This window comes from Canis aureus, chromosome X, assembly GCF_053574225.1.
Source record: "Canis aureus isolate CA01 chromosome X, VMU_Caureus_v.1.0, whole genome shotgun sequence".
NCBI lineage: Eukaryota > Metazoa > Chordata > Mammalia > Carnivora > Canidae > Canis > Canis aureus.
The window spans coordinates 13,659,252-13,681,004 of record NC_135649.1 but is presented as its reverse complement, the minus strand read 5'-3'; the positions used below and the strand labels follow the sequence as shown (position 1 = coordinate 13,681,004).

The following is a 21,753-nucleotide window of genomic DNA, read 5'->3' as shown; positions in this document are numbered from 1 at the left end:
CAGTTCCTGTTTCTCAGGGGCGGAGCTGTGGGAGGCAGCCATGGGTGCCATAATAGGCACCTGCGGCCAGCACAATGGGCTGTGGGTGCTTGTGGGAGAGACAGATTGATGTATTGTGCATGGGGGAGGAGGGCTGTCACTTGAATCCATGTGAACCCAGGCTTTAGGGGCAAGGGAGATTGACAGCTTTTGTAGGTTGCATTTCTTTTTCAAAGCTTGGCTTTAATAGACAGTAAGTTTGGGGCCCCAGGCTTTCACTCCCATAATTCTAACAGGGCAATCACGAGCATTCAGCATTTCTTTTTACCCCCCTTGTTACGCATTAAATGATTTCAGTAAAGGAATGTGCAGCATTAATTAGAATTTGTTAGCAGATACCAAGGGGAAAAGTTTCTTCACAACAACTATAGGAGGTGTCATTTGTACAAAGACTTTTTTGTTTTCTTTCCCCATTACATTATCACTGCAATATGTAAGGTAGTGATTCTTTTCATTTAAATTAAGTGGAAAGCTACTAAATCTTGTTTTATTCTCCAAAAAGAATAAGGTCCTTAACACTTATCTTTTAACTTCTTTCATTTCCTAAGGTTGGTGTTTACTTTTGCTTTCAATCCGACCCATTTACTGATCTGTGTGGTTGTGTATCCAGTTTTGTGTACCATTTAGCTCTGACAATTACAGGCAGCCCACTACTGATATATAAGGATTGTTTCAGGTGAAAATAGCTACCAGTCATACTGAAAAGCATTGACACACTGGGGCCCTTTTTTGGTAATGGGACACTGAGAAATGGCAAAAATTAGATTCCCCTAAGTTTGTGTCCTAACTTATTTTCTAAAACTGTTTTTCCCTAGTTGATATTTAACCTTCGCCATGACATCAAATTTATGGAAGAATGGGGCAGCGGCCAAGGAGTATTTTTTCCCAAAGAAAACTCATTCCTAAACCATGTCAGCACAGTATTTTTAAACATCCAAAGTCCCCCCCACCACCACCACCTCAAACACACACACACACACACAGAGCATCGTTTTCTTACAGCTAGTTAAAATGATCTTAGGGTTCTTTTTTGGTTGTATTTTGTTACTATTATCTATTCTGATTTTTATTCCTGACATGGAAAAAAATATGGGAACAAAATTAATCTCAGATAGGATATCTTGTAAATGTACTCTTTGCCATCGAAGAACTGATAAAGCGTCAAAAAATCTTGGTGCAATTTTCCTAACATCTCTCTCGTATAAAATCATTTTCTTTGTAGAAGGAGTTGGAGGCTAATTGAATTAGAATTTTCCCCATTCATTGTTTTATTTAAATGTGTTAAGGGCAATAGTGAAAAATATTAGAAGTCTACCATTATTTCTCAGAAAGAACATATTCCCACACAGTTGTCTGGCTCTGTCTATTATAATAATTTGGTGCAATGGTTTTAAAAGTAGTGGGGTGATAATAATTAGGGTGTGTGACACAGAAATTTCAATGCTGGATTCAACATTTCACCATGCAGGGCATGAAAATTGCCGACTGGGGCTAGTCAGCTCTAAGTACTAATTAACTAATTAATCAGGTGCTGAGACCAACTGAATGGAGGATACCAGCCAGACAACTCAAGCCCAAGCAGAGGGTTGTGCTCTTTCAAAGACAGTGCAGTCTTTCTTCTTGGTTTTTAACCCAATCAGAAATGAGGGGAGAAAATAGGATATGGTGTCCTACTGTCAGTCATTTCAGTCCAAGGTCTTTACTTAGAGAAAATGAAATAAAAACATGTGCCTCTGATGATAACTGTGAGGCAGCGTGTGCAGAACAACCCCCAAAGCTCTGGCAAACTCAGTATCTCCTTGGCCATGAACTATTTCGGGGCTGGTATATGTGGGTGTGTGGGGGAGGAGGGGGATCTGCCTTCTTGGGAGTTTTCTACAATATATTTTTTTAACATCGGAGACTGAGAGATGGATTTCTCCTTTTGGGCTGATGTTAGGTCTTTTGCCTCATCCCTCGTTTATGTAAATGAGAAGAGTCCAATTACACATATGGAAAAAGGGTTTAATGAATCGTGAAAAAGCCTGGTTTGCAGAGAAAGGGCACAATCCCCTCTTCTTCTTCTTCTTCTTCTCTTTTATATTTAACTTAGAAACATGTATTTCTTTTTAGGAAGATGATAAAGCTTAATGATTAGATCATTTTATTTTATATACTAATTCTCATATTTGGGAATTCTTAAACATATTTTGCTAGAAGATTCAGCTTCCTGTATAAGGCTCTATGGATACCTAGCAAACATGGTCAACAACAAAAACTGTGAAATTCTAACTTTCTTCCTAATTTAAAAAAAAATTACATGTTAGTTTCTCCCATTTTTGATGTTATTCTTAGCTCAGTGATAATGTTTTTTTCTCTTAACAGTTTGCTTTGGAACTGTGTGCACTAAAAAAGAACTGCATCATTATAAGAGGGTTGTTAATGAACCCAAGGAAAAGACTTTAGTATCACATAGGTTTAGCTTAATTTTGAATTTATCATGATGTTTTACTTAGCTATCATTTTTTGGGTGTTGGGTTAGGTAAGATCTTTTTCTTTTCTTTTCTTTTTTTTTTTTTTTTGTCCTGAAAGGCAGTGAATTTTTACAATAGAGCAGAGAATACGGTGTTTGGGATTTTATTTTCCTATTTTCTCTCTCCTTACTTCTTCATCTTAGAATTTTCAGTAGTTGAAAGGAGACCAAAGAGAACCCCAACCCATTTTTTTTTAAGACAGCAAAACGTTACAAGAATCCTTGGGGGGGGGGGGGAATCAGTACCATTTCTGATGTGACTCTTAGAATTTGGTTAAGCATGCAAGCAGCCCAGAAGAGGTGCTTTGCAGCGACAGCAGGAAAGTTCTACATCACGGCTCTAAGTGCTTTCCAGGGACTTAATTCAACAACCTCATTTGGCACTTGAGGAAACTGAGGCCCAGGAAGCGGGGGGGTGGGGGGCAGAGTTCTATTTTTTTCCTGTACAAAATACTGCGTCGAGCAGCGGGCGGCCCTTTTCGTGGGTACGTCCTGTGTAGAGGGCATTGCTGGGATTCAGGGTGCCTGCCTATTCACGGGGGCCGGGATCTTCCCACTTTACCCCCACCCCGGCCCACCCCACCCCCCGGCCTTCCCGGATCGGCGCCCTGGATGTGATCGACACCATGAAGTTGCCCCATAATCCTCTCTGGCAACATAGGATGTAAAATTTGATCAGCTCATTGGATGAAGCCGACAAGTCTCCAAAATGTGTGAAAAGGGGGCCAAGAGTAGGCAAGCGCCGCGTTGAGGCAGCGCTGCGGCCGGTCCCCCTGCGAGCTCCTGGTGCGGCAGCCGCGGCGGGGCGGGGGCTGGGGCCGGGCGGCGGCGGCGGCCGAGGCGGCGGCGGCGGCGGCGGCGGCTGTAGGGAGGCCGCGGCGCCCTGGGGGGGCCCTCGGAGCGGACCGCGGGGCCGGAAGGGGGCAGCAAGGCGGCGCCGGCGGCTGCGGAGTCCTCCGCCGCGTAGCTGGGGGCCGGGCCGGGCGGGGCGGGGCGGGGCGTGCACCGGGGCCGCGGGCGGCGCGCGCCGGAACAGTTGGCCTCAGGGCCCCGCCGCCCGCGCGACCGCCCGCCGGCGCACGCGGAGGAGGCGGCGGCGGCGGCGGCGGCCGCAGGAGGAGGAGGGGAGCCCCGAGCAGGAGGTGAGGCGGAGGTGCAGGAGCAAGAGGCGGCGGCGGCGGCGGCGGCGGCGAGCGGCGAGGATGGAGGAGCCGCCGAAGGAGGGCGAGGCCGAGGTCGCCGAGCAGTGGTTCTCCAAGTGGGAGCGCCAGTGCCTGGCCGAGGCCGAGCAGCAAGAGCAGCTGGCCCCCGAGCTGCGGGAGGAGGCGAGCGCCGAGGCGGCGGGGCTCCGGAGCGAGCAGCAGAAGCTGTGGCACCTCTTCCAGATCTCGGCCACCGCCGTGGCCCAGCTCTACAAGGATGCTGGGTGCCAACAGCCAGAACTGTCCATGTGGGACCCCTTCCAGAACGCGGCCATGGCCGTGACCAGTCTGTACAAAGAGAGCGGGGACGCCCACCAACGAAGTTTTGACCTGGGCGTCCAGGTGGGCTACCAGCGGCGCATCCGGGATGTCCTGGAGTGGGCGAAGCAGGGCCGCAGCACCATTCTCCGCGAAGACCTGATCAGCTTCCTGTGTGGCAAAGTGCCCCCCGCGCCTCCCCCGCCGCGCGCCCCGCGGACGCCCCCGAAGCCGCCCGCCGCGGCCGCCGGCCAGGCCGCGGCCCCCGAGTCCGGCTCGGCCGTGGACGTCGACCTGCAGCCGTTCCACGAGGCCATCGCCGTGCATGGCCTGAGCGGAGCCATGGCGAGCATCAGCGTGAGGTCCGGCGCCCCCGGCTCCCCGCCCCAGGCCAGCGGCGTCGCGGGCGCGGTGCCCGGCGGCGGGCGCCGGAAAAGTAGCTTCCTCGACGACGACTCGAGCCCCTTCACCTCCGAAGAGCAGGCCCCGCGCCCGGACAGCGGGGGCACCCGCAAGCGCACCTCGGCCCGGTGCGGTGACAGTGTCACAGACTCCCCGACCGCCAAGCGCAACCGGATGCTCTGAAGCACGCGGCGCGCGGGCCGCCGGCCGCCATGACAGTGGGAGCGGCCCGGCCGCCGCGTGACGATGCGCCGCTCCGCCTCGCCCTTCCAGAGCCTCACAGAGCTTTCTGTCACGTTTGCCTACCGAGACTTTTAAGGTGTTCGACAAGAGCCCACGTATGACTCTGACTTTCCCCGAAATATGATTCTAGCAGCGAACAAGCATCGTGTAGTAGTTACCAAGATCAGGACAAGCGGACGGATCTGCTCAAAGCGGGAGCCTGGTTGATCTTGTTCACAGTCCTGTTCCTTAGCACCTAGCACACTTGCTGGTGCCCAATAAATGTTTGTTGAATGAATAAATGTGACCTTCTTTAAACGTCTTGAACGGGAAGGACTAACAGGTGTTTGACTTGGTTATAGGATACTTTTCTCCTCTGTTATTTGATTCTGTGCTTTAACCATTTTGCAAGTTACATTTGATCGAAATGTGAAACTTGGAGTTGCTATTTTCCCTCCACTTGGCCATGCACCTAATTTGTACAGAGTATGCGAGTGACGCACATTAGGCGGTGTGGTTTTTTTTTTTTTTTTTAAGTAGCTGCTTATGATGGTGATGATTATGTGATGGTGTCAAGGGCTGCTGTGATGGTTGGACAGGGAATACTTGATATGGAGTCAATTCAGTGCTCTTGAGGAAAATTAGGCCAATGATTGAGATCCTGAGACCAAAGATGGTGTTCCTGGTGGCCCAGTGGTGCTCCCTTTTCTTAGGAATGTATAAAGTCCCTTATCCTGCAGTTTCAGGTTTTTGGTGATCTCTGTTTTGAATTGGAAGACGGAATAGTCAGAATGAACTGGGTTTTATTTAAGGATATAGCATAATATAACTAAAAGAGCATGAGCTTTGTATTACCAAGGACCAACAGTAAAATCCCAGTCCCACAACTATGCTGCATGATAATTGGGCAGATCACTTAATGTCTCTTGACCTCAGGCTTTCATCCATGAAATGGAGCTGTGTGTCTCCTCAACTAGTCTTGAGGATAAGATGACGTCTGCAATCTAGGTACCTAGCCCAGTACTTACCACCTAAAGGTACTCAATAAACGTTCTCCCTTCTCTATGAATAGAAGCCAGTAAAACATTAAAATCCTGTATGTTAGAAAAGCAGGAGAATCAATTTAGAAGTCAGAAAGTAGAATCTCTGTGTTTGAACAGGAGACTACTGTTCTAACAGTTGAAACTTGTCTAAGTATCCCAGATTTTGTATTTTAAGTGTGTTTAGCTCATAAGTACTCAGGATCATCATTCTGCATATTAGAGCAGCCTTGGAGTTCCTGAAATTGCCTGAGGGGTACGCGAGACAACTGGACTTATGAAAGATCTACCTCCTCAGGCCTGAAAAATAAATGGGGAGGGGGTAAGAATGGAAAGGATTTGAAAACGAATGTCCTAGAGACACCCAAAGGGCCAAAGTGGTTCTGAAGAGAGGTGGGTGGAGTGGAGATGAAAGAGAGTAGGTGTGGAGGCACAGGAGGGGTCAGTGAGGTTATGGAAGGGGTGGGAAGAAGTTAAAAGGTACATATCTCTCCCAGGCTCTTTTTCCAAAACCAGCATATAAAATAATTGTAGATAGATGAGTAATACCTTGCTTTTAGGTTCATATCAGGACATTGCTTCTGTTTCATTAGCATGGCCTTTGGAGTAGATTTGTACTCAACTAATGCATTGAAATAGGACAACAAAATGAAGTGAATTCCCTGATAGAATAAAAATTTGCTCTTGAGGCACTCTACAAGTACTTACAGAGGTACTGCTAGGTCCTGAGAGGGGATGTAAACAAAAAAAATATCCTTTTCCTCAAGAAGCACATCCTAACTTGGAAGACAGATTAATGTAGTGAAAAAAGCAGTTCCAATTGTAGGAAAATCACCTAAGGACCATGTGGAAGAATTCAGAGGACAAAGGCCCTCTTTGCCCAGAGGGACATTCCTTCTGGAGGAAGCGGCATTTGAACTGGGGCCAGAAAAATGTGTAGAAAGAGAGGGCACGGGGAATACCAGTAGAGGAAGGATATCTGACAAAGTTTGAGAAGGAGGGAACCCGTTAAGTGTTTTCAGGGGATCACCAGAACTAGATAAGAGGAGGCAGGGGCCAAAGTATATTTGAAGGTCTTAAATACCTGGTCCAGTACTTTTTTATTTTTTAAAGATTTTATTTACTTACTTATGAGAGACACAGAGAGAGAGAGGGAGGCAGAGACACAGGCAGAGGGAGAAGCAGGCTCCATGCAGGGAGTCCAGCGTGGGACTTGATCCCAGGACTCCAGGATCACGCCCTGAGCCAAGGGCAGGCACTAAACCGCTGAGCCACCCAGGCATCCCTGGTCCAGTACTTTAGATTCTATCCTAGGGCAGAGGATGATACCACGTCCTTTAGGAAGAGAGCAGGATGTCTGGGTGTGCAGCAGCAGTAGCATGGGACACTGCAGCAGGGATAGCACAGGGTATCCCTGTAGGATGTTCTTACTGGGAACATTGCCTTTTGGTTAATCACGGTTGTGGCGGTGTTTATCTTGACAGGACTTTCTCTGGGAAGCCTCCTTCCCTTCTATCATTCTTCCTGCTTCTTGTGTTCCAGAGCCCTCCTCCGGTGGAATCATCGGGGCATTAGGGGCTGCAGGACTGACTGTGCAACCACAGTTACTTTAACAAGTAGATAAGGAGAGTCGTAAGAGGGCACGTCAGCATGAGGAAGGGACCTCATTCGTCTTGTTTTCTTCTGTAATTCCCAGTGCCTAGCACACTGCCCAATCCATATGGGCACACAGTGAATATTTATTATTAAGTGAGTGGATGAGTAAGCCCCCATCCAAACTCAGGCATAGCTACCTATTTCCTTTCTCCCTTTCTGTTTACTTACTGCCCAGGAAGGGCACCTGAAGCCCATGCTCTAATTTCTAGGTAATTTCTCCTCTGCGTGTCTTTACTCTTATTCCTAACTATTAGAGTCAGCTTTTTGAAAAGTGGTCTCATGACCACCTCCCTTGAGAATATACTGAGTTATGTATGAAATTAGCAGCTCCACGTGAATTAAAATCTCAATAGGAGAATCCCTGAAGTGACCTGCTTTCTGGAGGGGGCCTCAGTGATTGTGATGCAGAGTGAAGTGTGAAGCCGCTATGCCTCCATTGTGAGATTTGCAATTGTTTCTAGGAGCCAATTTTTTTTTTAGATTTTATTTATTCATTCATGAGAGACATGGAGAGAGAGAAAGAGGCAGAGACAGAGGCAGGGGGAGAGGGAGAAGCAGGCTCCATGCAGGCAGCCCGATGTGAGACTTGATCCCGGGTCTCCAGGATCACACCCTGGGCTGAAGGCAGGCGCTAAACCACTGAGCCACCCGGGATGCCCCAATTTCTTTGTATACACACACACACACACACACACACACACACATACACACACACGGATATATGTGTGTATGTATCCTATATTGAAAAGCCTAAGAAGTGGCTGTTGAGGCAGTTAGCAATCCTATGACCCTAACGTGATGCCACTGGCATCCTGCCTTCCACGGTACTGTGGTTAGAGAACCATAGACAAGTCTGAACCCAAGGGACCCCATTGTGAGATTTGTGATTGATTTAAGGAGCAAATTTAAAATTAATCATTGATGGTGAAATTTCTGTGCCCGCTTAAAGTGATTCTCTCCATTTGTACTTATTATCTTTATCATCACTTTGCATCTCTCTTTTTTGTAAGTTTATTTAAGTAATCTCTACACCCAACATGGAGCTTGAACTCACAACCCTGAGATCAAGAGTCGCACTGAGTTCAGTTCTCCTGACTGAGCCAGCCAGGTGCCCTTAACTTGGCATATCTCATAATATATCTCATAAATTTTCCTTCTAGGAGAAAACAGTGGAAAACTTGTTATTAAATGAAATCTCATTGGTGTCCTTTTATAGGCCTGAGAAAAGGCTCTGATTTCCTAACTTCTAGCTGAGTATTTTATCCATTAGACCACTGCTTGCTAGTCAAATTTCCTTCTGAACTGAGAGTTAGGAAACATTGCAGTGAGGTTGTTTTGCCATTTATGAAATGATAATTGAGTAGGGGCTCAGGGGAGGATTGTTGATCAGCCGGGGCCTTCATGGAGGTTGACAGACTTCCTCTAGTAGCAAATGCATGGTGGGATCCTTCCTAAATTCTGAACCAAGAGGGACCTTAGAGATCTTCTAAGGTAGCGTCAACTATTCAGTTTACAGATGGGATAACTGAGCTCACCAGAGAGGGCTCAGTGACTTACTGGTAAGACTAATACCCCATAGCAGGTTCCAGTCCATTGTTCACTGTGCCTCCCTGAGATCTTTTAATTAATATGCTGATGATTGACTAAGGCTAGGAAACTTGTATTGTAAAGCCACTCTGGCATAGTGAGCATACTATCTTTACAGCGTTGTGTTTATTTGGGGGTAGTTGTTGGCTTTGTGCATTCAGGGAATACAGGTCACTCCTTACCACCACTGCACTGCAGCCACCAGCCAAACTGGACTACTCCAAGTTTCCTTTCTATCATCTCTGGCCTCAGGCCTTTTTAATCTTCATACCTTCCTCTCCCTTCCAAGTTGGGGTTAAATGCCTCTCCCCAAAGTTCTCAGTTTGGACTCATCAAGGAATTATCAGTTTGTGTCTTTTTGCCCCACTAGACTGTAAACCATGAAGTCTCATCCCATCGGAGTCTCTTCCCGGGGGGGGATGTATGCACATCTCCATTACTTCACGTGTAGGTTAAAAAGACATTCAACATTATACCATACTTTTATACTTTTTAACAAAACAATTATTTTTGTCATAAAATTATACTGTGGGCAGGAAAGCTCGAAATAAAACTTTGCAGGAGCACTTTTATTCTAGGGGGCATTATATGTGCTTCCTCAAAGAAGTGTAGCACATCATAATAAATAATCAACATTCCTCCTCATTTGTAGGTACGATTGTAGTGTGTCAGGCATCATTGGCAAGCCCATAAGATCTGGGTTTAAGTTTTGACTTTCCCCATATGTGACTTTGAGCAAGTCAGCCCTTTTTTTCCTTTTGGTATATGAAATAAAGGAGTTAGTTATGTTAGATGGTCTTTAAGGTCTCCACGAGCTCTGGCACTTTCTGATCTGTGATTTAATTCAATAGACAGTGGTAGCGATTACCTTCTTTCTATGATACTTTCATTCTGATAACCTAATGTCTGACTAGCTGAGTCCCTGTGAGCCCCTTGGAACAAGGACTCCCAGGCTTAGCTCTCTCTTTTGGTTTCATCTTCCTCCACAGGTCAAGAATTAAAAAAACAAATTTGAATGCTTATGGGGCCTTTGACAGGCAAATGCCCCCTTATTCAGGCACTATTCTTTTTCAAAAATAATAAGTTGAGCAGTAGGCTGTTACACAGAGAGGAGTTCATAGACTCATTGGACTACGAGGGGGACCTGGAAAGCCACCCAGTTTACCTGCCCCAACTCTGGTGAGAACTAGAATGGAAACCATCCTGGATCCATGACTTACTGTCTTCATCTTAAACATCTTTTAGGAGAGTCCAAAGCCTTCTTCAGGAGCTACCAGGCAGGTCTTTCTGAAAATGAGCCCAGATTCCTCAAAAGATAGCCTGGTGTGCTGTTTTCTTTCTGTTGTTACCTAACTGCAAGCTAACTGGCTGTCCATCTCGGTGGAATAATCCTGCATTTTTTTAAAGCTTTGGTGTCCAAACCTTGGCTTTAGACATTTAAAGCAATCTAATTTTCTCATTCTCTTTCTCTCTCTCTCTCTCCCTCCCTCTCTTTCTTTTCCACCCTTTTGGTTGGATATAGTACCGTGTATTTCTATGATTCTCAACACTGCCAAAAAAGCCCCACATATGGCACATATTATATAGTATGTTTTATATTTACCCTCCTACCCCTAATAGTAATAGAGACTCTGGTTGCAAATTTCTCATTCTTCTTGAAATCCCAGGCTTTCTTGACACCAGTACCCAATTTTGTGTTTAAGTGTGAATATCTTAAATATCTTAAATTGGAAGCTTATGGGAAAGTTGGGGGAAATGTTAGATCGTTAAGAAAATCATGTGCTGCACCACGTGGGAGCCTCTTAAATACAACTTTGGTGGTCATGACCCTGGCCAGAAGGGGAAGCCTGTGATGTCACCCCTTCCCCGAGTCCCAGTTTCACGGATAGTATCTCTGAATGGAATTGTCTGAGGGAGATTGTTCCTTGTGAAAAGTTCACATGATGGAGTTTGAAGAGCTTGTTTCACTCAGAGCCCAGCAGGACAGAGTGGTTTGGAATGCAGCATTCAGAGTGTTCTGTTTGGCTGAAAGCTGTCACAGGGAACAAGTACTTAGCAAACAGCATGAACAAGGATTTGAACTAGAAAACGAGAAGGGCCTTGACAACATTGTAACAGTGGCTTGTCTCCTCAAAAACTGCTCAGTCGTACACAAGGTGATAAAGAAGACTAAAAAAATACATAAATACATTGGGGTCTCATTCAAAACAACCCAGTATAAGAGTGTCCTAATATGGGTAAAGTTTGAACAGAGGTTGCCGGGTCACTGTGACCATCTCCACTTTACTATATCTGATTGGATTTTTTACCTCTTTTAAGGCAATAGCCTCAGACTAAGTCTGTGCCTACAGGATGTCCACACAACCTGTTGAAAAATAGATCGATCAATCAACTGCTTAGTCTGTTTTCACAATGCCAAATGCCTGGGTCGAATGTTCTTCTTTTTATATTTAACTGAATTAACTAAATAGACTTGTTGATAGTGGTCTTGGCTTTTCATGTTTTAAGTGGAATTTGTGTAATTTAACAGGGCTGCTCTTTCAGTATTTACATTCCCTTTGATTAAAAATCGGTTCTTCCTAGATCTTTTTTTTTTTTTGAGGTATAATTGACAAGTACAAATGAAAGATATTTAAAGCGTACAAGGTAATGATTTGATGTACTTACACATTGTAAATGCCTCCCGCCCTCCCCTGCCAACTCTTTAATAACCAGTTCTTCCTATTTCTTAAAATCTCTTTTTAGTACTCTAATTTCAGGTGCTGTCTGGTGCTTAAATCTTTGTGTATGATAAAATGTAGCTACCACAGGTGTGTGCAATAGTCGAAGGGTCTGTTATGATGCTATCTCCAGGGGCAATGCCACAGGAGCCCTCCTGCTTAAGGTGAAACATGGATAGAAGGACAGTATTTATTTCAGTGAGGGTTAAATTTATACCTCATTCCCCCCCCGTAACGGCTAGTGCTCTAGCAGGGATCCTGTAGTTGTTATATAAAGGGCCAAGAGAACACAGTATCCACCCTCAATACATGTTAATAGACTCAGTGGAGAGCTTTAGCGTTGTGTATGGACATACCCTGGTTCATTGACTTCAGTTTAAAAAGAGATCAAATCCAATTAGACAACCTCTTCCAAATTCAATTCACTTCAACAAACATTGTTAAGATGCAAGGCACTGTGCTACCTCATGCAAAGCATTTGGATTTTATTTTACCTTTTCGGTTTGTTGTGGCATCATGTCAGCACAAGTCAAGTTGGTAAGTATTGAGGTTTTGTTCAGAAAACTCCAAGAATGCCTTTTCTCATTATGACTCCTGAAAATTATAGAATTGAAAGGCCTTCATCTGGTACTCCTATTTCTTGCTTGGATGCAGACTCAGGTACTTCAGAGATGAAGACATAATGTTGTATCAGTGCTTTAGCCCTTTAGTTTTTGGGGTCCTGTTGGTCTCAAGAAGAGTTAATGGATGTGCTAATTATTAGTATTTAGGTTGTTTTAATGATAGATTCTTTTCTGGAGGGTGGTTTCCAATTTTAGTGCTATTCAATGGAAACATAATGCAAGCCATGGGGCACCTGAGTGGCTCAGTTGGTTAAGGGTCCAACTCTTGATTTTGGCTCAGGTCATGATCTCAAGGTCCTGGGATGGAGCCCCTTGTCAGGCTCCCTGCTCAGAGGGCAGTCTGTTTGAAGATTCTCTCCCTCTGCCTTTACCCCCCACTTTCTGTCTCTCAAATAAATAAATCTTTAAAAAAAATAAGGGCAGCCCCGGTGGCGCAGCGGTTTGGCGCTGCCTGCAGCCTGGGGTGTGATCCTGGAGACCTGGGATCGAGTCCCACATCGGGCTCCCTGTGTGGAGCCTGCTTCTCCCTCTGCCTGTGTCTCTGCCTCTCTCTCTCTGTGTCTATGACTAAATAAATAAAATCTTTAAAAAAAATAAAAAAATAAGTAATGCAAGCCACACGTGTAATTCTAAATTTTCTAGTAGCCACATTGAACAAGTAAAAAGAAAAAGGTGAATTGATTTTAATAATGTATTTTATTTAACCTAGTATATCCAAAATATTTTCATTGTAACATGCAATCAGTATAAAAATTACTGATGAGATACTTTATACTGTTTTTTAAAACTTGTTCTACGTCTTGGAAATTTTATGTGTTTGTATTTATTGTGTACCTTGAGTCAGTCTTGGCACATTTCATGTGCTCAGTAAAGTACATGTGGCTAGTGACTCCTGTATTGGAAAACACTGTCCTAAATGGCCCTAGCCTCCAAATGGGATGGAACTTATGATAACTCAAGCACACTGACTTCCCTTGAGGGATTCAACAACCATACTCAGCTCCATCCAGAATGTGAATTCCTATTGTCAGATCTGGGATCATCAACTACTTTGCTTCATGAACAGTAATTGTGATTTTTATGTTAAGTACTATTTTTTCCATTTTTTTCAAAATATGCCTACAGTTACCTCTTACTCCGTGGACTTGTTTCCTAAATTACAGGACTCAAAAAGAAGGGAACCCCTTAAAGGTTGAAATAGTTTTATAGCACAGAAAAAAGGAAATACTTCTCTTAACAGTGAACGTATGATTCTCATTACCTTTGATGATCGGCAGTACTTATTGAGCAACTACCATATGTAAGGCAATGTGCTAGATGCTGTGAAAGATATATAATGATGACCAATACATGGTTCCTGGGACGCCCGGGTGGCTCAGCAGTTGAGTGCCTGCCTTTTAGCCCAGGGCGTGATCCTGGAGTCCCAGGATGAGTCCCACATGGGGCTCCCTGCATGGGACCTGCTGCTCTCTCTGCCTGTGTCTCTGCCTCTCTCTGTGTCTCTCTCTCTTCTTTTTTTTAAAGATTTTATTTATTTATTCATGAGAGACACACACACACACACACAGAGAGAGAGAGGCAGAGACACAGGCAGAGGGAGAAGCAGGCTCCATGCAGGGAGCCCGATGTGGGACTTGATCCCAGGACTCCAGGATCACACCCTGGGCCAAAGGCAGGCACTAAACCGCCGAGCCACCCAAGGATTCCCCTCTGTGTGTCTCTCTTGAATAAATAAATAAAATCTTTTTTTTTTTTTTTAAAAAGACATGGCTCCTGACCTCAGGAGCTTAGATTATACTCTTGTGGGTGAGGCAGTACACAAGAATATGAATATATATGCATGTGGGCACATGCACATGTGTGCGCATGCATCGTGCGCGCACAGACACTCCAAGATAAACCTTTTAGTGAGTGCCATACGGGTGGCATACCACTTGTATTAGGGGCACACACTAGAGAAAGTTTAATTCCAACTGAAGAGATGTAGGAGTTGGTTATGGAAGAGGTTAACTGAACTGAGCCTTAAAGGATCAAATGTTTTCAAGTCAGTTAATCTAATGAATTACTCCCAACATATTATACAGAATTAAATTTGAAATCGATCCTAACAGAGTTGAAGTTCACTGATCACCTGGGGATTTTCTGCACTGAGTCAGTCTCAGGGAAATTATTTTCCACCTTCATGATGTGCCCCATGGTTGCCAGTGTCAGAGACTCCACACAGGCTAAGTTAGCTCTGACTGAACATGGCTTTTCTGGCGTTCCCTGACTACGTTGATTTCCTTTTCAAGCCAGGGCTCCAACCATAGGCTATTTGATTAAAATTATGTACTTTGAGGTTAGACTTTCCTGTTATATAGCTACTGGTTTTCATTTCCATCATTGGCTTTGGAAGGGGGAGTAGGAAACATTTAATTAATTGTTATGATGAATTATCAGCTTTATTTGTTGAGCATTTTACAGTTTACCAAGTGTTTTTGCATAGATAGTAACACTTGATTCTTATGGTTTCTTTATCTGACACCAGTAAAGGAAACTGAGGCCGAGAAAGGTATCCTGGTTTGACCACAGTCTTTTGGCTAGTAAGTGCTGGAGATGAATTCAGCCATGGTCTTCTGACTTCCTGGCCAGGGTCCTTACTTTGCCTTGTCCCTTTCCCTAAGTCCTATCCTTCAAGTGCTGAGAGATAAGAATATGTAGGCTGGCTCTCTTTTAAGAAACTTAATGAACAAAAAAAAAAAAAAAAGAAATTTAACGAACAAAAATCCAACCACTAACAATAGATAAATTAGGGGTTATTCACATTGCAAAACAATTATCCCATTGGTTCAAAAAGTGAGCTCCTCTGGAGGGGTTACCATACAATTTCATTTACAAAAATATCTTATGGGGATGCCTGGGTGGCTCAGCGGTTTGGCGCCTGCCTTTGGCTCAGGGCGTGATCCTGGGGTCCCGGGATCAAGTCCCACGTCGGACTCCCTACATGGAGCCTGCTTCTCCATCTGCCTGTGTCTCTGACTCTTTCTCTTTCTGTGTCTCTCATGAATAAATAAACAAAACCTTAAAAAAAAACCCCAAAATATCTTATGCTCGATAGCTAAGGAGGGCATTTCTTAGGTGAAGTAAAGTATACATAGCCCCATGGAGCACGTAGTTCTTGAAGCTGACAAGAGTATTTTCTTCATGTCAGTTTTCTATTTCCAGAAATGTGTTCTAAAACCTTTGAAATCAGTGCAGAATTTCAAATTGAGGAGTTTTTTTCTTTTTTTTCCTAGGAAAATACTCTTTTTCATACTCGTCAAGTTTCCCAGGATGGAACGTGTTTTATTTTCCCAACTGTAAAGTAAAAAGTAAAAACCGTTGCTCTGTCTTTAGGAAATTTCACTTCTAGCTCCTTGTTTTGGTGAAACTCCTTCTAGTTCTGTTTTCAATGGTGTTCTGAAGAATCATCAGCCTTAACAATGGTGTGGAAGAATCAGATCTGACATACAATGCAACCAATTAACAAGAAAACCCTAGAAACAGCAAAACCTACTGGCATGGGTCACAACCTTATATATTCCGTATCTTATTACCATTTGATATACATCGAGATGAGGCAAATAAGCAATTTTAATGGGAGAGAAATGAAACTTCGGCTGCATTAACTATTGACCTATAACATAACAAGAAATGTTATTCATTTTCTTCAAAACTGCAATGTTAATGTATGGTTTTCACTGGAAAATAAAGATCAGCAGATAACTACGAAAATTAGGGGAAGAGATGTACTATTAAAATGCTATGTGATTGGATTTCACTAAATGCAGTATGGTTACCTAAAAAGAACCTTCTTCTTAATTGAAAGCATTTTCAAATGATAAAAGGTAGAGTGCTGAGTAAATAATTCTGGGAAGTTTCTGTTCTGACACATAGAGGGTTTATGTGCTATTTGACCTCTTATTAGCATTCCCTAGCAAAATCCACCTCCCATATTTGGAATTCCTGGAAAGGTTTTAACTGAAATTATAGTATTTTTCTGCCCAAGAAAAGAAAGCAACATGTTTAACACAGAAGGGACTGTGGATGTAAGTTAGACTAAGTCCCAGGGATGTACCCTGTGATAACATGATTCACCTCCACTTTGATTCACATATTTATTGCTGGAAAAATTTCATATAAACTGAAAATTGTACACCAAATTTTGCTGGGGAAGGAACACTGAACCAGGAGTTGGGAGACTAGGTTGTCAATCCTAACTTGCTCTGTCTTCTCTGGGCTTTAGTTTCCTCATGTGTAAAATGAGGGGAAGCACTATCTTTCTTTTTTTCTCTCTAGCTTTATTGAGGTATAATTGACAAATAAAATTGTAAGATATTTAAAGCGTACAACCTGATGATTGTATATACTGTGAAAGGGTTATGTATATACTGTGAAAGGGTTCCCCCCACCTCATCGAGTTAATTAACACATCCATTACCTCACTTATGTGCCTTTATTTTTTATGCTGAGAACATTTAAGTTCTACTGTCTTAGGTAATTTCAATTATACAATATGATGTTATCAACTCTAGTCGCCGCATGTTATCAACTGTTGTCACAGTGTACAACCTCTTTTTTATTTTTTAATTAATTAATTAATTTTTAAAGATTTTATTTATTTATTCCTGAAAGACACACAGAGAGAGGCAGAGGCACAGGCAGAGGGAGAAGCAGGCTCCATGCAGGGGAGCCCGATGTGGGACTCGATCCCAGGTCTCCGGGATCATGCCCTGAGCCAAAGGCAGACTCTCAACCACTGAGCCACCCAGTGTCCCTACAACCTCTTTTTTAAGCTCTAAATTCTACCTCTTCTTTGCTTCCATGCTACTACATGCAATACACTACTTATTCCTTGGTCATGTGATGAACAATCCTTCAGGTTCACAATTGGAGTAAAAATGCTGCTTTGGAGAAACTTGCCATAGTAACTAAATTTCCATTGAGAAAACAGAATCATGAAAGGGCAACATTTCCTATGTAGTCTTATCCCCCAGATGCCCTTGGACTATATGGCACTTGCATATATTAGTGATGCAAATCTGGGAGAAGAACAAGACCAAGATGTTATGACCAAGACACTCAATTTGCATTGGAATGTCCCATGCAAACAGCACATCAGAACTCATGAAGTGGCATTTGGCTTGAACTCTTGGAAGGCATGCCAATCTACAAAGAATCCAAACGGCAAATGTTGGGATGAGAGCGGTCCATTGTTCTTCTCTAAATGCAACTTGATACTGAATCTGAAGAGATTGGAAAAAAGTATGAATTTGATCATTTAACTAAAGTCATTTCCTCTCTGTGGGCACCAGTGACCTCATCTATAATACAAGGGCATAAAACTTGGACATAGACCTTCCAACTCTAACATTCTGTCTTTCTGTTTGATTTTTTTTTTTTTTTTTTTTACAGGAGTGGGTTTAACACTTGTGTTGGAGGGAAACGAGAAAGCAACTTCTGAGTTGAGAGAGAGTTCTGAAAGAATCAAAGGTTCGAAGATAGACTTCACTGCATTTCCAGTTTTGTCCACTGTTTGTTGCCGTTTTTCTCTCAGGTTAAAGGACTAACAAAAGATACTATATGTCCCTGTGTGTTAGTGGGGTATTAAGCCAGTAATGAGAAAAGTGAGTTCTGGCTTTTGGACTCCTGTCTCCATCTCTGTCTTCCTTTTCTGGCCTCTGGTCATCTCATTGCCATCTTGCAAAGCTGCTGCAAGGATCAAATACATTATCATGTCTCCTAAACTCTTGCTGTTCAGAGAGAGGGCAGGGTGCTAGTGACATGAGGGCAAAGTGAATGCTGCATTAGCAATTTTATTTATTTAACTTAACAAAAACTTATATAAAGCTAATTTTTGCCAGGTATTCTTCTAAGAGTTACAAATATTAACTCACTTAATTTTTATAACATGGATTATAAATTAGGACCTAATACCATCCCCTATTTTTACAGAGGAGGAAATCGAGGCACAGAGAGGTTAACTATATTGGCCTAAGGTCACACAGCTGGTAACAGCAGAAATTAAAACCCAAGCAGTGTGGGGCATCTGGCTGGCTCAGTTGGTGGAGCCTGTGATTCTTGATCTTGAGGTCATGAGTTCGAGACCCATGTTGAAGGTAGCGATTACTTTAAAAAACTAAAAACTTTATTTTTAAAATTTATTTATTTATTTATTTATGATAGTCACAGAGAGAGAGAGAGAGAGAGAGAGAGGCAGAGACACAGGCAGAGGGAGAAGCAGGCTCCATGCACCGGGAGCCCGACGTGGGATTCGATCCTGGGTTTCCAGGATCGCGCCCTGGGTCAAAGGCAGGCGCCAAACCGCTGCGCCACCCAGGGATCCCAAAAAACTAAAAACTTTAAAAGCAAAACAAAACTAAAATCTAAGCAGTCTGGCTCCACAATCTATGCTTTGAACCTCTATGCTCATGGGATACCAAGTTGTCTGGTATAATTTCTCCATGTGCCTAACTCTGAAAGTGCAGTAGGTTTTGTGAATAACCTGCAGGCCTCAGCAATTGGACAGCCCCATGGCCTTCCCAGTCCTGACAACCTGATTTAGACCTAGATCCCAGGAATGTTACATTTCCCCAGTCCTGGGTTTACCACGGTCATACTCTTTCCACCCTTCACACACTGGGATTTTGTGTTCTCTGAGCTCTGTCCTATAGGTTTTCCTAAGTTCTAAGACTATCTACAGAATAGCAGATGTTCCTGTAAGCCTGTTGGTTTATTCAAATAGCCAGTAAATTGAATGAGGAAAGACAGTCACGTCAATAATAGCTTTTGTTTATTGAACAATTACTATGTGCTCGTGCACTGAGATAAACTCTTTGCATGCGTTATCTCATAATCCTCCCATTAAACTTATGAGATGGCTTCTGTTATTAACCTCATTTTACAGATGGAAAAAAGCAAAGCTCACACAGGCTGAGTAGCTAGCCCAAGGTCACACTTTTAAGTACCCGGTAGAGCCAGAATTTTGAATTGGGCCTTATCTGACCCAAAGCTCTTGGGTTTAGCAATTACTTTATACTGCCTCTATCATTTTTCTAGGACTATCCAGCCAATTCCACATGTACATTCTGCAGCTGTTTGTCCATGTGATTATTGATATGCTCCATTTTGCCTTATCGGGTCACAATTTTAATACAAGGATACCATTCTCCTATAATATCACAAACTGTTTTGGGATTATAAGGGAGTATTTGCCTTGGCCATAACTGGGCACCCTGTGTAATGGATCTTCACAAGGGTCACCTTGTCTTAGAGAAGTTATGAAAAGAGACCGTGAGAGGATTTAACTAGGCCAAGGGGATGAGGACATGCCACATATACTCCTGTGGATTTTTTGAAGGGGAAACTTGGGTCTGCTGTTGCAGTGGACCTGGATAGAAAGGGAATAAGAATGTCATGAATAAAATATAGGAATTGTTATTATAACAGATGGAAACATCTCTTGGGCTTGTGATTATACAATATTCTCCCCTTTTTTTCCTGTTTGGAGACTAAATGATTGCTGTTCTCAAATGCGGTTTGGTTTGAAAGCAACTGAGACGATAGATACTAAAGCTATGGATGATGCTAAAATTATCCATACAAGAAGGCTAAATTAACCAAACCATACTTTAAACCCCATTTGACTTTATTAATCTTTGCAACTCAAGTGACACTCCCAATCAGAAGGGATTCTCTGTGCCTTGGGTCTGACTCTAATTGCCAGTTAATAAAAATTCCAGTGTATCCTTAATCAGCCAATTAACTGACCTAACAATTATAATAGGGAGAGAAGGCGGGAGGGGTCGAGACTGGGAATAACAGATATGCCAAGGTGGAGTAGAATTCTTCAGAGGTTAATGGTGGACACTCTTTAAAGTAAAAGGATTTTCTTCTACCTTGATAGGTTCCTGTTTTTCTTTCCTTTCTGTCTTCCCTGATGTTTGTAATTGTTGGAACTCCTAATTGGCTGATTAGCTAATTACGAGAAGGGGTGGAGAATGGCTTAAAGATGTATAGAGTGTGTATTTTTTTTTTTTTAAAAACATGGTTCTTTATTCTCTGAAAAAATATTTATCTGAAAATAGTTCACTGCAGTTCATTATTATATGAAATTTAGAGCATCTTTTTAACTGTCACAGTTGCCTCCTAATTTATAAATCCCATAACCTTAACATGTAAAATGAGATTGAAATATAAGATAAAATATCTGACACTCGGAAGCCAGTTTATTTTTTTACTTGAACATATGCGTCTTCACAAAAATTTTAAATAATGGTAAAACAGAAACTGTCGTAATTCAAATACTATAATATTGGGGCAGAATTATGCTTTTATTTGTACGCTGAAAATTGTAGTACATCAGGAGTCCTGCAAAAAGTGTACAGGTAGGTAAAATGCTCTTCTAAATTATCATTTACCATTTTACAAATATTCTCAGAAGTTGATAAGAAAAACAGTTGAGGATAAAAAGAACCAATTTTGCTCCAAGAAACTCTCAGTTGCTGGGGTTTTCCTTGGCAGATGCAAGCACATTGTTTTTTATATATTTGCTGACGGTAAATTATGGAAAGCTGCCAGAGGAAGGAAGCTCAAGGTAGATCTGCTGAACCTGCTCAAGCCCCAATCCCAGAGTTGTAAAGCACTCTTTAAGATTTATGAATTATATGTAATAATTGAGTCCTTTTATCACTATCTGTCTAGACTTTTGTCACTGGGGTATGGAAAGAGAGCATTTTAGAATGGGAAGGAAACTTAGAGATCACCTACTTCTGCCTTCTGGTTGAACAGAAGAGGACTGAGTCCCAGAGAGGGGAAGAGACTTACCTAAGGTCTCAGGAAATGTTCTTGCTGAGCTGGGAGCAGGTCTCCAGATTCCCAGTCCTGTGTTGTTTCCTTTCTTTCTATTTTACCTTTAAAAAAAAAAAAAAAGATACAGAAGGCCAGGGGGCAAATGCCAACCTCCATATTCTGTTAGAGACTGTTATAATGCAAAATATGTTGCATTCCGAGGCTGGTTTCCTTCATATTTTAATCATTCCTCCATGGGCAACTCAGAAGGCATATGTCTTAGTTTTATTCTTCTGAGTCCCATCCCTCTTTCACTAATGCATTATTAACATGTCTTCTTCCTGTCCTGAAATGTTCTCAGGGGGAATAACTGGATCCTGATTTTGGAGGTGGAAATGACTGTGGGATCTATTCCTTTTAGTCTGATGGCTAGGAAGTGCTGCCCTCTCAGTTCTCCCAAGATCCTGCCTAAAAGGATTGTTCAAAAATAGTTCTCTTAGGCTGTTGTTAGAAATTCCACTCGGCCCTGCAATGTATAGGTATCTTGATTTTTCTGTGTCTTTTCTGTTCAGAGGGAGAGGGTGTTTGTTTTTTTGTATTCTCAGCTTTTCGTTGTGTTTTGTTTTCAATCTTTAGGCTTTAAAATTTATTTGTGTAGAGACTTCTCTTATTTTTCTTACTGAG

General features: G+C 42.9%; 1 protein-coding gene and 1 long non-coding RNA gene across 5 annotated transcripts in view; both read left to right on the top strand.

The window, feature by feature from the left end:
• LOC144308471 (uncharacterized) overlaps positions 1-21,753 on the top strand; it is a 349,376-nt gene that overhangs the window by 143,941 nt on the left and 183,682 nt on the right. The gene's annotated exons all lie outside the window — the stretch shown is intronic.
• Positions 3,580-4,957, top strand: HAPSTR2 (HUWE1 associated protein modifying stress responses 2). The gene has a single exon (XM_077887853.1). The coding sequence runs from the start codon at positions 3,754-3,756 to the stop codon at positions 4,594-4,596; it is 843 nt and encodes a 280-aa protein (XP_077743979.1). The 5' UTR covers positions 3,580-3,753; the 3' UTR covers positions 4,597-4,957.

Bases quoted from the DNA above. Each gene is read 5' to 3' on its own strand.
- HAPSTR2 (XM_077887853.1), top strand. From the start codon at position 3,754: ATGGAGGAGCCGCCGAAGGAGGGCGAGGCCGAGGTCGCCGAGCAGTGG.